Here is an 18,457-nt window from a genome sequence, read left to right on the forward strand (position 1 = left end):
TCACGTTTTTTCTGCAATCAATGAATAAAATCTAAAATATAAATATAAAGCGATATTAGAGCACGTATTGAAACTCTGAAATGTTCAATGTGGTATAAAAATGAATGGCGTCAATATTAATAATTTGAGATATGCGGATGACACAGTGTTAATTGCAAGCAATTACGAAGAACTTAAACATCTAATTAATAGGATTACCACAACATGTGATGAATATGGCCTTAAGCTAAACACCGCAAAGACAAAGGTGATGGTCGTCAGTAAAACGCCAATACAACCGGAAGTGGTAACAGCTTATGGTGAACAACTGGAGAGAACTAACAGTATCACTTACCTTGGTTGTAATCTAAATGAGAACTGGGACATGAGCAAAGAAATTAGAACACGGATAGAGAAGGCCAGAGCTACATTCTTTACGATGAAGAAACTGTTATGTGGAAACAATATTACTTTAAGTCTGAAAATTAGATTAGCGAGATATTATGTGTTCTCTACTCTTTTGTATGGTGTCGAAGGTTGGACTTTGACGGATACACTTCTCAAGAAACTGGAACTGGAAGCCTTTGAAATCTGGGTGTATCAGAGAATCCTACGAATAAGTTGGGTGGATAGAGTTCGTAACGAAGCTGTTTTGCGTCGGATGGGAAAAGTTACGGAAGTCGTCAAAACAGTTAAAAATCGCAAACTTGAATATTTTGGCCATGTTATGCGCCACCCAGAGAGATATAATATACTCCATTTAATAATACAAGGCAAGGTAGACGGAAGAAGAGGGCTAGGTTGAAGAAGAACGTCATGGCTTAGAAACCTGAGAGATTGGTTTAACAGATCCTCTGCATCTCTTTTCCGAGCTGCCGTCAACAAAATTACTATAGCCAATTTGATAGCCAACGCTCGATAATCGAGCTCGGCACATGAAGAAGAAAAAGAAGATTGAAACTTACTTTCTAGAAAAATATGGACTTCAACCAGTCTGATGAAATCCTATATAAGTAATATGACTTACTTAGAGATTCTTTCAATATAAGAAATATTAAGAAAAGTAACAAAGATTCTCCAAGAAAGAAAGTTTCAGAATTATAACAAAGAAAAATGTTTATCTTAATGAGACCACTGTCTTGATAAAGAACAATGAATTCTAGATGATTTTAAAGTAGACCTACTTTTTAAAAAGTTTTGGTGACAATTATAAAAACTCTTTTAAAACTGTTTCGTTTAATGTTTCTCACATAATAACTTAAATATACACTTACCTCGGCCTTACAACATCAGCTGAATCACCTTCAATAGAATTTAACTGCTTGGTTATATATTGGGAAATATCCTCAGATGTATTGATAATCATCGCATATGCAGCCATCCACCACATATACAGCTCAATTTTGATATCTGATAAATCAGCTAAATAGTTCATAATAGTTTTCAAGAAAACTTTATCTAATTCTGTTACGTATAACGAATCATTTAAAGTAACTGTAACGTTAGTACCATTAAAAAGATACTTAAAATACGGCAATAAAAAACTTTTTTGGGGTTTGTTTAATATTGCTATTATTTCTTTGTCGAGATCCATAACTGTAATAGAGTATATATCATCTTCACTGAGCTCTGGATCAGTAGTATTTGTTTGTAACTAAAAAATATTAACTTATTACATTATTCATGTATATCCACATCAATCTATATTACAGATAACTTTTCTGAAAATTTTAATTAGTTAAGGCTGCGAAAAAGATAAAAAATATTAAGCGAAACATTTTTTTCCGATAAGGACATCACACGTTCAATTTGTATAATAAACTTGTCACACAAAGTATCGCTTAATTTTTATAATAGAAAAATATTTAAAAGTAAATATAAATTTTTAGTACACCAAAACGTTCCAAACGCAAGAAAATGAGGGTTAGGTAGTTTTTTTTTAATGGTTTGCGTTTCAAACGTACTATATTTAATTCAAAATACATTTTAATACTGTCTGAGAACAAAAAAAAATATGTTTATTTTACAAACAAAAATTGCTTTTAGCTCAAATTAGATGTTAAAATTTCCATCTACCTTTTTTTGACAGTAATTAAACCAACGACGACAATCTTCTTGAACATTGTGGATCATTTCTGGAGTTACATTACGAATTTCCAGTATAATTCTATTTTTTGTACATTTAATGGTGGATCAGCAATTTAGATCATTCTCATTGATTTCTTAAAATATATTGAATTAAATTCCCGAAGTCCCAAATTTTTTATTTTTTGTCTACTATTAAAACACTTAAAAAAATTATAAATAAATGTCTAGCACTGCACTTCTCCCTCTTTCAAGATTTATATCCAAAGTCGCCCATTCTCGAAAAGTTTATAAGTATAGACGTTTCGATTTCCACTTCCGAAATATTTTAAATATTCGTATTTTGAGAACCTCAAAATGAACCTATTAGGAAAATTATGGCTTATTCCCGTATATATATATATATATATATATATATATATATATATATATATATATATATATATATATATATATATATATACACTGTGTCCGTAAAGTATGGAACAAATTCTTTTTTTAGCTAAACAAAGCATTTTAAGAAATACTCCTGAAACACGTCGATTTTTGATTTTAATTTACCGTATTTTAAAATAATATTCTAATATACAGGGTGAATTACTTTCGAGTAATGACGTCACCGTTATTTTTTTAATGGAACACCCCCATTTTGTCTCAATTTTCGGATTACTCTAGCTGAGCTGATTTTAAAAGTGTATCACATGTTGATTCAAACTGGTACAGGGTGGACAAAAATACAATAGTTTTGTGTGTGTTCATAAAGTAACGCGTTAGTTAAATTAACAATATTCGAAAATGATTTACGGATTTTAATATCAGATGTCGCTATTTGCGTCTATACGAAGCCATGTTAGAGTTGCTTCCTAAGACAGAAAAGATTTATTTTCACGTCCAGAGCAACTTTGAATAGTTGTCTATGAAGAGCCCTATTAGGGCGAAATACGTATAAGCGGATACACAGACGCACTATACGTGAAATCAAATCTTAACTGTCTTTTCCTTTTTATTCCGATATACTCTGTACGGGTACTAGAAACCAATTCGCTAAGGATTTTTGCATAGTTGAGGAGATATGTTGTGGAATGCAATTTTTAGATTCCCCATGTCTCTAATAATATCTTTATCAACGTCTGTTTTGCCTTGAAATTCTTAGAAGGCACAGATTAAAGCAAAAATCTGAATTTGGTTTCAAAAATTATTTATGGATTTTAAACATTTAAATTTAATAAAATCTACATATTTTGTACTGTATTTAAGACCTTCCAGACTACATAAAATCATAAGTGTTACATATGGTTAAACTCGTATTGAATAGGCGATTACAATAATGACTGAATATACAGGATAATGAATTTGAAAAAAAAGTTACTAATAATATAAGAGAAACGGCAAATCTGGCAACATTGCAAATATCAAATATGGAATCTTCGTACCTCAAAATACGTATACCTTAAATTTTGTACAATTATGACTGATAATTTACGAGATAATTGACGTTTCAAGACATTTGGGCCACTCTGTATATTGTATTGTTTTTTTTTTGTCAAAGTTAATAAATTTTATTATATCAGTAACTGTATTTAAATTTAGATCAAATTTCAATATTATAATAATATATATAGCTATACTCACTTCGTCAATAAACTCCCCCACGTCAAGAATTACGGTAGATGCTGTTTCAAGTACATCTTCTGCTGGAGGTTTTCCGGTAACATTAAGCACTATTGTCGTTATTACATATTTGACAATATTATCATGAACATTTCTCTCCAATTGTTTATATTGATCTTCATCAGTTTCAGTTTTCCTTCCGATAATATTGTGGTGCATCGATTTTCTTTTATTTTTCGTCGGACTGAAAATATATAGTGTAACTTTTTGTTCTACATGTTATTATTAGTACTATTTTCTAATTAATATATAAAATTTTACCTGGGTAATGGACTCGTTTTAGAAAGTTGTCCCACATAAAGTACATTTTCAGATCCATTAAAAACATTGGAAGCCACATCAACTCCCATAAAAACGTCCATTAGTAAATAGTTTTTTATTAAAGTTTCTGTTCTTGGCCAATCAAATACAAAATTTTTATCATTCGGATCCGTCAGATAAGTAGGAATAGTTGGTAAATTTAATTTTTCCAGAATGGGGTAGATTGTTGTCGTTTCAAGTTCGTCTAAAGTATCTGCAACAAAAAATACCAATACTATAACTACTAGTATAATCAAAACATATGACTCCTACAACTACCTTGGATGATGATGATGATATGGTTATAATTACTAAAGATTGCTCTAGTGAGGTCAAAATTAAGAAACGAATTAGATACGGTAACCAGGTGACACAACAAATAAATTGCATACTGGAGAACACACAAATTAGACCAGATACAAGAATCAGAATCTACAAGACCATAGTCAAGAACATCACAACTTATGGACTGAGGTCTGGAAAATGACAAAATTTTCAAACAGAAGCTACTGTCAATGGAAATTGAGTCTAAAGACGTTGTTGTAGGCTAAAACTTTACGACAAAATAAGAAATGATGTGATACGGAAAATAATGGGAATATTTTATCATCTATCTCTCTCCAATGGTGCTACAGCCCAAATCAAGCTTTGGCCTCCTCCAAACTATGCCTTTAACTTTGCTAGTCCTGCGCCGATGTTCTCCAGGTTCTTACGTCTAGCAAATTTTGCGCGTCCGCTGCCACTTTATCCTCCCCATCTTTTTCGAGGACTTCCTTTGGGTCTTGAGTCCTGCATTTTACCATCTAGGGCTCTTTTTGGCAATCTTTCAGTTTCCATTCTCACTACATGATAAGCTCATCAAAGTCTTTACTACATGACCAGCTCATCGAAGTCTCTGAAGTTTAACGAATTCTGAGATCGGTGCCTCTTTGAACAGTTGGTAACGTACATGGTTGTACCTGGCTCTCCATACTCCGTTTTCGTTAATAGGTTCAAATATCTTTCTTAGGACTTTTCTTTCAAAGACTTCAAGTTTTGTGTATTCTGTCATCACCCATGTCTCGCATCCATAAAATACTATTGGTCTGATAATAGTTTTGTAGACCCTGATTTTCGATCTCCAGAGTTTGTTTCTGGAGCGGGACACATGGGTGTGTGAAAAGTAAGCTTTGTCTCCATTTACTATTCTTCTTTGAATTTCTGTGAAACTTTCCCCTAGCTCTTGCCTGTGTTAGTTTTTTTGTCTTTTGAATATTTATTTTTAGTCCGGTCTCTTCTGCCCCTGTTTTTAATTGTGAATATATTTCTGCCGCCTTTTTTATTCTACGAGGCATGATGCTAATGTCATCGGCATAGGCGGCAATCTGTATTGATTTATTTATTAGGAGATTATACCTCTTTCTATATTCAGCTGTCTAATAACATATTTAAGAGTCAGGTTGAATAGTTTCGGTGCCAGCCCGTCTCCTTGTTTTAATCCTTTGACTATTGAAAAGTTCTCAGTAAGCTAATTTTGTACTCTGATAGTTGCTGTTGACGAATTCAGCAGACCCGTATCCGGGAATATTTTATCACAGTTAGAAGTAAAGAGAAACCAAAGAAAAACTCCCTCAATAGTTAGAGTTAAATTAAGTTAACCTTTAATCAGTTCTCTGATATTTTAATTAGAAGCATAAATGTTAGGGTAGTAGCTAAGTTAAACTATATCAATATTAGTATTTATGGTTTTTTATGCGATACATCAAGGCTCGTGTATACGAGCACAAGCCCCGAACTCTGGACGATTTGAAGGAGGCAATTTACGTGGAAGTCGTCGAAGTTAAAAGAACGATATTGAGAGAGTCTACGCAAACTTTCAAGAACGCCTCCAGCAAGGCATCGTCAAACACGGTCACCATCAGACTGATGTGACTTTCCACACTTAATTGAAATAAATACTATTTTATTGTAAACCCGAATCCGACAATAAATTTGTTTTTGAGTAAAAATTACTAATTTTGTGATTTTTAAAAAAACCCTTTTAAAAACCTTTATACCGGACCCTGTATAGTGCGTAACAGTCAAATATAATAAATTAGATTACAAATACATGGGGACGTGTTTGACATAACGATTCGATACATCGAATCGTATTTTTTGTTACGTATTTTTTTTTTCAATAAAAACATTTTAAACGTAGTGTATCATATAGCTGTGGCCGATAACAACAATTTTAATTCGTTTTTTATTTTTCAGAAACATTCGAGACATATTTCATATACAATGTCCTATATCCATCTTTAGCTTTTTCGGAAATAATATGTGTATTCAGATTTATTGTGTAACAGACTGAAGAATTATTAAGTAATACTGTTTATTTGTTAATAACATAAAAAACAACACAACAAAATAAATTTAATGTCAATATAGAATACGTTTAACATGCTCGCCGCGAATGTCTTGGTAACATACTAATTTTATATAAAAATTTCTTTTTACTTTGCTCAACATCTCAAAGGTGTCCAATCTAATCACAAGTGTTATTCAAAGCCAGCTAAGTTGAGGGGTTTATCTTTGTATACAATAATTTCGACATAATTCCATAAGAAGAAATCTTAAAACGGCAAAAGTGTCCAATTTTACTAAAACCATATCATATAAGCTAGAATTTGTGGGTTTTGCTGAATCAGAATATAAGTTCATAAAAAATTGCACATTCTTTTGGAACAGTGCTAAATACTTATCTTTAATCACATTGCCAGAAAACACAACATTTTGTAATTTTATCACATTGTTATCTAGTTTTGTCACCATTTTTCGTCAAAAATAGGTTTTCCTATCAAAGTTGTTTTCCACGAGCTCCTGATTTGGTATACTTTTATGGGAATGCATTTTATTTTCGTTAGGGTTCGAATAATGGACGATCAAGTGAACATTGCGGCAGCTTTTCGATTAGAATTATGTGGATTTTCTTCAAACTCCAGAATTATATCCAATTTGGTATCACCACTTATTGCAGTGGTAATGCAGTTGTACTTAGTTCACTGGAAACTGTTTGTCTATTATACTTTTATACTATCGAATGTAAGTGGCAAATTTGTAAATTTTTAATGAAATATCAAAGCAACTTCCTCTTATGTCCGTGTGCTATCTCCATAACCAATCATCTGAAAAATTGCTATTTTGTGCATTTATGTTAAATGAACCATTTTCGGATATAAAACTAATGAAATTCAAACGACTACAATACTGACAAATAATAATGTCAATACTGAGAACTACCGTCGTGCAACCAGACAAATTTGCTAGGGCCAGGCGTGTTAAACATGTTATTATTATTAATTCTTAATTTACCAACAGTAAAAAGAAACGCTGCAATGAGTTTTGCTTTCATTTTTAGTATCCAGACCTCTCCATACGAACTGGACTGGAATACTCCAGTCACTCGGCTATTTACCTCCCAATTTTGTCGGACTGAAGTAAACTGAAGTGAACCGATTCACTTGAAATTTGATGAATTAATGGGAAAGTGCTTAAATAACCAAAGTTATATAACGCCAAAGTGTGCTTCTGTCCCATGGATTGTTTTGCCAATTTTTGTTTCATAGAGTTCTTTTAAGAAATTATTATTGTTTAAGCTATTAATGGTTGAAAACAGCGTATTTTCATTGAAAAAGTTACGTTTTTTAACGCTTTTTCCTGAATAACTCAAAAAAATGTGCCTTTGATTGAAAAAGTATACAGAGCAAAACTGAAGCGTATAAAAAAGAATAAGATTATTTTTTACAAGTTATTCTAGCTACAATATAAAGTGAGATATGGTCGGTGAAAGGAGACATTTTTTTTCTAATATTTGGATGAATATATTTAACGCTAAGATGTAAGAAAACGTTTGATTTTTTGAGGGTAATGTAAAGTTATTTATAGTCAATTAAAAAACCTTTAAAATGAGCACTACAAAAAGTGCAACAAAACAAAAGAAATAACAACAATACACCATGGTTCAGAAAAGAAATAAAAGAGAAATGTAAAGAGAAACGAAAAGCCTACACGAAGTACAAATCATCAAATACCCCAAAATCCTGAGACACCTATAGAAAAATACGAAATGAAACAAAGCAGTTGGTAAGAAGAACAAAGGGAACAGTTTCCAAAAAGATGGAAAGCGACTTCTACGGTACACAAAAACAAAAATGGAGATTTATAAGAAACCAACGGAAAGAAATGGCAGAATTAAAGGAATATAATAACATACCAGCAAATGAAAGATACCTGACGGAACTGTTTAAAGGAAAGGATAATCAACACAATAACGTACCTGAATTAAGACACGAAATAGAAATCAGTTTTCAAGAAGTAGAAATAGCCATAAATTCACTTAAAAATAAAAAGTCACCAGGACCAGACGGAATAACCAACGAACTTGTAACATTTTATTTATAATTAAAATAATAAATAATTTTTAATCCCTTTACCCCTGTTGCTGAGACGTCGATGGCTGTAATTGCAAATATATACGCAAGTGGTCGTGTTTACCATTAGGAAATTTTATTGGAATTTACCGACTATCTCAAAAGACGGAAGGTCCGACTTATTAAAGACGCGAAGTAGTATACTTTATTGTAGGGCTTAGCTTATCCTTTCCGGTGACAAGTGGGTTCTTTTTTGATAAATTTAATAAACATCGTCAAAGGCACGTTATAGTAATTTTCTGAGAAAACCTAATCCAAAAGGATTTATCTTTTATCACGTTCCTAGATAGAAGGGTACCGATATTTTCGATGTCGTTAGAACCTTTTACCTTCCTAGAAATACATATAGGCTGTCCTGTCATTTTTAAGTGGGGGATATCACACCTTATTTTTGGGGAAGCTTTTGAAATTTTTAGAAGAAGGACTTTACTTCTGGCAGGGCGATCTTTGAGTAAAGACGCTTGCTTTTATTACCGTCTCTGTGTTATCTTACCGTCTCTGTGAATTTTTTCTTTAAGTATGTATACACTTAAGTGTTTCAGTTTCTTAATCTAATGCCATATTAGATTAAAGATTAGTATAAACTACCTTTAATTTAATTAACATCAGTGTTTAATACAAGTAAAGTATTTAGCTTCAGTGAAGAGTGCAGTAGTCATCAAGGTTTATCGTAAGTTGTCATAATCATATTATCTTCAACTATCTGGGCGAATCTCATTCGACTATTTCTTCTTCTGTAGTTAAGGTTAACTACTGAGTTAGCATTCAATCAAGAAACATTTAATATTTTCATACGAACTTACAATCAGCTATTAAGAACTTCTAAATTACGAACATTTAATTCTCAGTTAATCATTAAACAACAGTGCGATACAGATAATAAATATAATAAACCTTTTTGTATTCTTTAGAATTTAAATTTAATTATTTTGTTATTTGCTATAATTGTCATACATTTTTAACCCGTTATCTCGAGATAAGCCCTGCTTCTATTAGAATTAGTTGAATTTTTTTAAATACTATCAGGCTCTCTTCGCTGATAATTTAAACTGTGCATGATTTTATTATATTCTTGTATTTGTAAAGGTATTCCCTAATTATAATACTGTTTATTGTTATATGTATACCACCATTTAATAATTGATGGTGCATTTTTTTTACATGTGTGTACATTCAGTTGCCTATATCATAGTGGTGTTGAATATATTGTTTTGTTCTATCAATGAATTTAATTTCTCGACTCCTAATAAGTTTCCTGATATAACAATACCTCTGAATGTCTGTTTATTATATTAAATAATTATTATACCTTTGACCAGAAGAAAGATCAGGCTGATTAAGTTTCGTAGGTAAGTAGGTGGACGGAGTCCACCTAATATATTTATTATTTGTTTATATAGTGTGTTGACCAAAGTTATTTAATAACTAACTGTTGATATCTTTCCTTGGATTTGGTCTCAGAACCTAAATATCTTTCCTTACCTCTTTTCTATTATAAGGTTTCTTAATTTTCTCCTTGAACCCAAAAAGTTAAGTGGCGCCCTGTTTATATCTTATCTTATTTTTGGTAATTTTACCCGTCTATCTTTTTGTTTATTTCTATATCTTTTCTAATATCTCTTATCCTATTCTACCTTTACTTATTTCGTCCGTTGGACCCATTCCCGGTTCCAAAAGCTAGTTTCGAACCCACGACTAGCTCTCCAACAACCATCTGGCTGTCGTCCGCAGTGTCTCCATTGGTGACCTTTCTAGCACCATTCAAAAAATGTTTCCGAGGTTACAAACTTCGAAAACACGGAGGGGAAAGTATAACTCTAGAGATGACAAAATTTATACAAAAACTAATATTGCACTGCAAGATACCAGACGCATGAAGAAACAGCAGAATGATACCAATGTTTAAGAAAAGAGATAAAGAAGACCTCAACAATTATAGAGTTATAAATCTACTGAACACCACACTTAAGCTTACATCAAAAGTCCTAACCAACAAAATCAATAAACTAACAACTTTATCAGATGAACAACAAGGATTCAGATCTGAAAGATCCTGCGAAGACGCCGTATTTGTACTAAGATAAATCACAGAAAAGGCCATCGAGTACAATAAACCAGCATATCTGTGTTTTATAGACCTGACGAAGGTTTTTGATCGCATATAAGTCGAAGACGTCTTACACCTACTACTATATAAAAGGAACATACCAATCAATATTATACAAACCATAGAAAACATCTACTTCCATAATCGAATACAGGCCAAGATAGATGGAAAACTAACACAGTGTATACCAGTACTAAGCGGAGTCAGACGTGACTCGTTAAACTCACTTCTCTTTAATATAATAATGGATAAAATAATACAAGCAGTATCTAAAGGTCATGGCTACAGAATGGGAACAAAGAAGTCAAAATATTATCTTATGTAGACGACGCCGCATTAATCGCCGAGACAGAAGACGAGTTCCAAAGATTAACACACATCTTCAATACAACAGCCAAGAAATACAATATGATAATATCAGCAGACAAAACCAAATGTATGACAACATCTAAATACCCACTACGATATAAAATCGAAATTGAAGGGAAAATAATAAAGCAGGAAGCAAGGTTTAGATATCTGGAAATAGTTATAACTAGTTACGGAGATGTTGAAGAAGAAATACGACAACAAAGCTTAAAAGCAAGTAAAGCGGCGGGATCTCTTAATGACACAATCTGGAAGAACAAACACCTAAGACAAGACACAAAACCAACAATATATAAAGAAGCAATTAGACCCATATTAACATACACGGCAGAGACAAGACGTGACACATCTAAAACGAGATGACTACTAGAAACAACTGAGATGAAAATACTCCGACGAATACCAGGGAAAAGTCTGTTGGATAGGGAGAAAAGCAAAAATATAAGAAGAGCATGCAATATAAAAGACATAAATAGATGGGTGACAAAACGGAAACAGGAGTGGAACGAATACATTAGTAGAATGGCAGAGGATAGGATAGTACGAATAGCACATGATAAGTCACCAATTGGACGAAGAAGTATTGGCAGACCAAGAAAAAGATGGTGCGACAATTTAAACACTTTAGTAGGCTAATATTGAATAAGAAACAGGCTTTGAAGCTTACATACAAGAAACAAGAAGAAGAAGAAGACTACAAAAAGTCATTTGCATGTAAACTAAGTAAGTTACAGCTCGTTATAGATGGACTCTTCAAATATTTTAAGGAAAAAACGGCAGTATAATTAACCTAATATCCAACAGAATCAAAATAATCGTTTCCCTTCTTCATTACATTTTACTTTAGTGTTTTTCATTAGATTCAGGAGTTTGACTGGTTTAAAAGGTAATATTTTAAAAAAAGGTATATTAAATTGTATCGTTTATTTTGAAAATTTCTAAAAAACTGTTTTTTTTTACAAAATAACTTAAAAATTATAATATATACGTAAAAATTATATAATGCAAAACTTAAGTTTTTTTCAATAAATATCCTCGTTTTTTATAAACTTCTGTACCGTAAAAAACAATTCAGATATCACCGATTAAAATGTACGTCTTGGTGTAAACACCTCCCGCTTCTGGTAATTAAAACCTTAATTTTTCAAAGTCGAAGGGTAGTTTAGCTTTCAAGTGACCCTAGTCTTGTAGCCCTCAAAATTACCTTTTAAATAGCTATGTATGAATATATCAAAGCTTGAAAATTAACTGACTTATTGAAGAAAAACCAATAATATTTTGGACCGTGAAAAATATATGTATTTTGGAGTTCTCACATAAATCTAAAGTACGCATACTAGTTTTGTAGATGAATATCTCGGCACCAATAAATCATATTCAGTGTTTCTGACTGTTATTAGCATAGGTGGTAGTTTCTAAGGGTTAAACAAGTTGCAACAAGTTTAAAATTTTAATGTGTACAAAATTATTTTTAACGTTGTAGTCGTCTTTAGGAATGATTTTTAAGGGTTGAAAAGTTTAAACTAAAGAAATATTGTTTTATAAGCGAGGAATGTATTTTTAGTTATCTAAATGGTAAATTAAAATATTTTAAACTATAAATAGGTAGATATATTAAGTATTTTTTTGCATAAAGAGAAGCTTTCTGGGATTAAAAACTTAAAACCAATAAAACATCATTTCACAAGCGATAAATGAATTGTTATTAATTTTAATTTATAAGTTAAGCATTTTACAACGTAAAAAATTATTTTTAAAGTTGTAAAGCGTAATCACCGTTATAAGCGGTGATTTCTAAGGGTTCAAATATGTATTAAACTGCAGGTTATCATTATCAGGATTTTAATGCATACAATGCTTAAATACGCGTTTCCTATTTTTTCTCTTAGGGGTAGTTTTAACTTCTTAAAAAAGCACACTACGCCCATAAAACATTTGCAAAGGAGGGCAAGATAAGCTCAAATCCAAATTTCAACTAAATCCATGCAGTCCAACAGAATTGGAAGATAAGGTCCAATTTCTGCCTGAGTTGCTGGACTATAAGTAAGAAATAAGTAATTAGTGTTTTGCAACGAAGGTATTTAACCAAATTAATAGTTTTTTTAATGTTGGTTTTTAAATCTAAAAATATTTAATATTTTCTTAATATTTCGGAAATGGACATTGTACATGAAATATGTCTAGAGTTCTGAGTATTCTAAATGTTGGTTAATATACAGGATGTTGTATTTAAAATAGGAAAGTTGGTATTGGCCACTATTACATACATCCTGTATAAAAAAGAAGTTTTTCCTAAAAAAAGCAGCAAATTAAAAATAGAAGCCAACACGTCCGAGCTTTTTTTCGAACATGTATTTATTTGTAATGGAATTTATTGCTTTTGGGTGATACACACTGTATAAAACTGATTTAGAGAATAAATAGTGTATCAAGGAACTGTTAAAAGCTAGGACAAATTGATTGGGACAGAAAAGAGATGAAAAAATGAAAAATGTTCAATACGCGAAAGAAACTAATAACTAAATTTCCCCATTTACACTTTAATAGCAATATTAGGGGTGTAAACTAGCTCTAAACTAATTCTTGACTATGAGTTCTATGTTCAAGAGCCATGATCTCACCCTAGAAATAAAAATAAGGCTCCTTAAATGTTATGTGTACTCAGTGCTTCTGTACGTAGTAGAAACGTGGACATTGAAGTCGGAAACTATCAAAACTTCAGGCTTTTAAGCTATGGTCATACAGAAGGATCCTGAAGATACCATGAACAGACAAAGTCACCAATGAAGAAGTACTGCGGAGAATGAACACAACTGCGGATTTGGTCAACATCGTGAAGAGCCGTAAGCTGCAGTACTTGGGACCTATAATGAGAAATCAAGGCAGATACAAGCTACTTCAATTCATTTTACAAGGTAAAATTGAAGGGAAAATGGCTTCAGGACGAAGAAGAATATCCTGGCTCGTTAACCTGAGGGCAAGGTATAGAAAGACCTCAATACAGCTATTTCGTATAGCAACCAACAGAGTCATCATAGCCAGAATGATCGATAACGTCCGGAACGGACAGGCACCCTAAGAAGAAAAAACTAGCTCGCTTACGTGGTAAATACCGCACGGGCTCCATAGGTAACGCTAAATTAGCTAGAGCAATCGGTACCAGATAATATCCCAGATAATATTTTTGATCTCCTGGCTACTAATCCTTCCAGCAAAATTCTCTCACCTCATTATGTATTAGAGAATCAGAATTTGCCAAATTAACACCGAAGAAGCAGAACCAAGAGTGAATGTACGTCAAAACTCATTTTAGAACAAAATATTGACATGACCATCACCCAAGAAACGCACATATAGAACGAAGACCAGCTACGATACAGAGGAAAGAGTGTAGAATATGACTTGTTATATGCCACCTATAATCGTTTCTACGATGTAGCGATTCGAGACAGTATAGAAAACTGCCAGTTGTTTCAAAACTATTTATGTGGAGACATACACCAAGTTTTCATTAAAATAGATAACATTACTGCCTTTAATGTATACAAGCCTTCCGCAAAATCATAGCCACTAACTACAATAAATACACAATCTATGAACACGATTTCAATAGCCACCATACGGTATGAAAATCCCGAAAAACCGATGACAACGGAGAACAACATAGATAGTTAGAGGTAAATCATCTAAGTCTATTATTTGATGCCAAAGGTAAGAGTTCCTTTTAATCAACAACTTAAAATACCGAAACCAGTCCGGATTTATGCTTTGTCACTGAAGATGTCTCTCATCGTCCCATTCCAATTTTAAGACAACTTCTCAATTACGCCTCATAAGACCAGCACCGCCCCATAATTCTTAAAGTAGGTTATAAATTCCCAATTTTTCTCTCCACTCCTAAACAAATATGGAACTTCAAAAAGGATCACTGATAAACTGGACAGAATTGTTAAATGGATTCCACCTAAGAATTCTAATTACCACAGATTTACCGGCGACTTGAACAGCAAAGAAGTTACAGCGGACCACATAGCTGCACGGATGGTAAAGTTCTCCAATGCTCCAAAAGTAGAAAAACACCACACGGTAATTAAAAAGGAACTTAGAAATCTTTGCCAAACCAATGGAATCCGGTTCTGAATAATCGAAACTCTTTGAAATAAAGGAGGAAATAATCATTAGGATTGAGCGATACCAAATCTGGAAAAGCACCAAGATTTGACAGAATCCTCCCATAATTCCTAAAACATTGTGGGATCAATGCTTACAACGGGATGTCTGCCAGCAGGTTTCAAAAAAGCAAAAAAACTGCAGTACTTAAACCCAATACACCCAAAAACGTTATGGAAAGCTACCGTTCGATTGCGCTGCTAAGCTCATTTTACAAAGTAGTAAGAAACTAGTAGAAAGGGACTACTCACGAACAGACTCAGCTCAGTCTTATCATACATATACAAGCTGGTTTCCAACGACGTTTAAAAACTACGCTAGCTTGCGTTGAATTAACTACTGATTATAACACCGTATGTAGGGACGGCTTATCTTTAAATTTCTCAACACTATCCAGTTGCTAACCTACTAAAAAATATGCTGTGCGATAGGCCTTTCCATATAATACTCGGTAGTAAAAATATCAGGGTAAGAAAATTGTAAAATAAGCTCCCTCAAGGATCAGTCCTTGCCCCAATTCTCTTTAAATTGTATATATCTGACCCTACAACGATGGCAAAGAAATGTGCGCATGCTGATGACTTAGCACTAGACTTCCGCCATAACACAATAGAAGGCACAAGCAACATACTGACAGACGAATTGGTACTTCTCGGTAAATACTTCAGTCATTGGAGGCTTATCTTATATATGAATAAAACGGATGTTGCCTTATTACGCCCGAATAACAATCAGGCCAATAACAACCTTAAAGTATATTCTAATAACAACCTGCTTTGTTCTAACCCATACCCGAAATATCTAGGCATCACAATGGATAGAACGCTGTCATTTAGAAAATACCTAGAAAACACGGCCGCCATAATAAAAGACTCGCAATAATATCATTTAAAAATTATGCGGAACATCTTGAGGAGTAAAGAATCGAACGTCAGCTCCAAGTTTGGTCTACTAGGTTGCCGAATACTGCGTTCCAGCGCGGCTGAACAGCAGTATGTAACGGTTCGATACCAAATTCAATAAAATCATAAGAATTATCAGGAGATGTATAAAAAGTACTCCTACTCCATGACATGAATTTTATTACAACTCCAAACTTCCATTGACAAGAGAGACTCGTAAGGGAATACAGGAACATAATTGCTAACCCCCAGCTACCGATACATATATAGATGTCCCACTGTTCAGATATCGCACTGAAGCGGCTTAAATCTAGATTGTCAACACTTCTTATGACAAGCCAACTACATAAAGAAGGTTACAACGCCCACGCAAAATGGAAGGAATACTGGAAAACCGTAGCCTCACCACATATAGCAATGAAACCCAATGAGCGATTGGAATGGAGCAATGAAATTAACCCACTTTGAGTGAGAGATTCTAAACCTTATTAGAACCACCGGTTGTGCCACGACGCACTCTTCAAATGGAGACTGAGCCAGATACAATCATGCGACTGCGGACTGCGGAGAACCTCACCAAACTATTAAGCACATTGTGATGGAAAGTCCCCTGACGACATACTTTGGTAGCATGGTCTTTTTTTTTCTATGCTACAGTTGCTTCATGGGATTAATAATCTCCACTAAAAATTAAAATTATGAATATAACACTTGTTCCTGCATCTGTGGCAATATGTTACATATTTAACATGAAATACATATACAGGGTGTCCCCAAAAATGGTGCGTTTCTTAAAGGTATAGCTAGAAGGCACCATTTATTACAAAAAAGTCTTATAACATGTTTTTTCTAAATTCAACCGTTTTACCAAAAATCTGTCAACTACGTGCAGTACGAAAATCTAAACGTAGACAGTCACAACTTTAATAAACAGATATTTTGGAACAATTGTGTTTAGTGTCACTGCTAAAATGTTTTCCATGATATGTTGATTATTAATGGAGAAGCGCAGTGTAACAGTAATTAGCTGTCCAAATTTATGTCGAGAATTTATGTATATTGAAATGTTAAAAAACGTTGTTCATAGAACATTTAGAGAACAACTTCTACATCCATACTGCTATCAAATAATACAAGATTTACAGGGTGATCTTCCTGTAAAATTAAAATTTTGTAGGTAGTTTCAAGATACACTCGTCAGAGAACCTGAATTCATCTAAAGTGTTATTGCCACATATGGTATGGCGAGAACCATTATTTAATACGTAGGACAAATTTTCAACGAAAATTTAGCATATATTTAACGACTAGAATAGTTAACAATCATTTGATAGGACTATATAAATTACTCAGAACACTAAATAGAGAGACCTACTATAATTTCTTACAAAATGTTTTGCTGGTACTTCTTGAAGACGTGCCTTTGCAAACACGTCGTGAAATGTGGTTTCTTTACGACGGACCCCTAACACATTTTACCTGAGCTGTTAAAATCTTAATACCACTTTTTCTCGTCGTTGGATTGGTAGAAATGGACCCATTCTGTGGCCACCACTAAGTCTCGAATGCAATGTACTGAATTTTTATTTTTGGAGACATCCGAAATCGTTAGTTTATGATAACCGAGATGAAATCGAAACAGAAGCTGAATTACGGGAACGAATCTTTAATGTTGCAGGAACTATTCGACATAATTTAGTTAACTATGGCAATTGGATTCGTTATCAATTTAAGGTGGAAGTCACTTTAAACATTTATCTTAATAATTATTTTCAGGCATCTAATTTAGTTTTAGTTCACAAGTAAACAAATTACTGATAGTCCGAGCATAGTGTGAAAAAATAAATTAGAATTATTTAACGTTGTCCGTTGTATTTAATTTCCACTGTAAACTATGTAATTCAGTTAAAGCCCTCGGCATTCAACACCTTAATCGCTTAACAAATACGTGATACTAGTTTAGTTAAAAGATAAGGTGTTTTTTATTGTAAACAATTGGAATTTTAATAATTAGTTTAAAAATATGCCATATTTCAATACATTTCAGAAAAACATTACAAATAATTGTTACAGATAAGTTAAGAAATAAGTTAAGAAAAAGTGTTACAGGACTTTTCTGTTCCAAATTGTGTATTATATCTATAGCTTAAAGGAACGTACTATTTTCGGGACTGTATGTTTTGATATACATTTATATATATATATATATATATATATATAATATATATATATATATATATATATATATATATATATATATATATATATAATATATATATATATATATATATATATATATATATTTATATATATATATATATATATATATATATATATATATATATATATATATATATATATATATATATATATATATTACTAAGTTCTGGGGAAGAACCGCGTTGAGCCAAATTCCAAATGCC

The 18,457-nt window shown here is 32.6% G+C and overlaps 1 protein-coding gene across 2 annotated transcripts in view; it reads right to left on the reverse strand.

The window, feature by feature from the left end:
• The window catches only part of Nep5 (M13 family metallopeptidase neprilysin 5), a 144,559-nt gene that overhangs the window by 78,545 nt on the left and 47,557 nt on the right, over positions 1-18,457 (reverse strand). For both annotated transcript variants that reach the window (XM_072529685.1, XM_072529684.1), the window contains 3 exons: positions 3,997-4,249; positions 3,697-3,919; positions 1,254-1,633 (listed from right to left, as the gene is read on the reverse strand). In XM_072529685.1, the coding sequence (XP_072385786.1) occupies positions 1,254-1,633; positions 3,697-3,919; positions 3,997-4,249 (856 nt within the window). The remainder of the gene's footprint in view (positions 1-1,253; positions 1,634-3,696; positions 3,920-3,996; positions 4,250-18,457) is intronic.

This window comes from Diabrotica undecimpunctata, chromosome 4 (assembly GCF_040954645.1).
Source record: "Diabrotica undecimpunctata isolate CICGRU chromosome 4, icDiaUnde3, whole genome shotgun sequence".
Classification (NCBI taxonomy): Eukaryota; Metazoa; Arthropoda; class Insecta; order Coleoptera; family Chrysomelidae; genus Diabrotica; species Diabrotica undecimpunctata.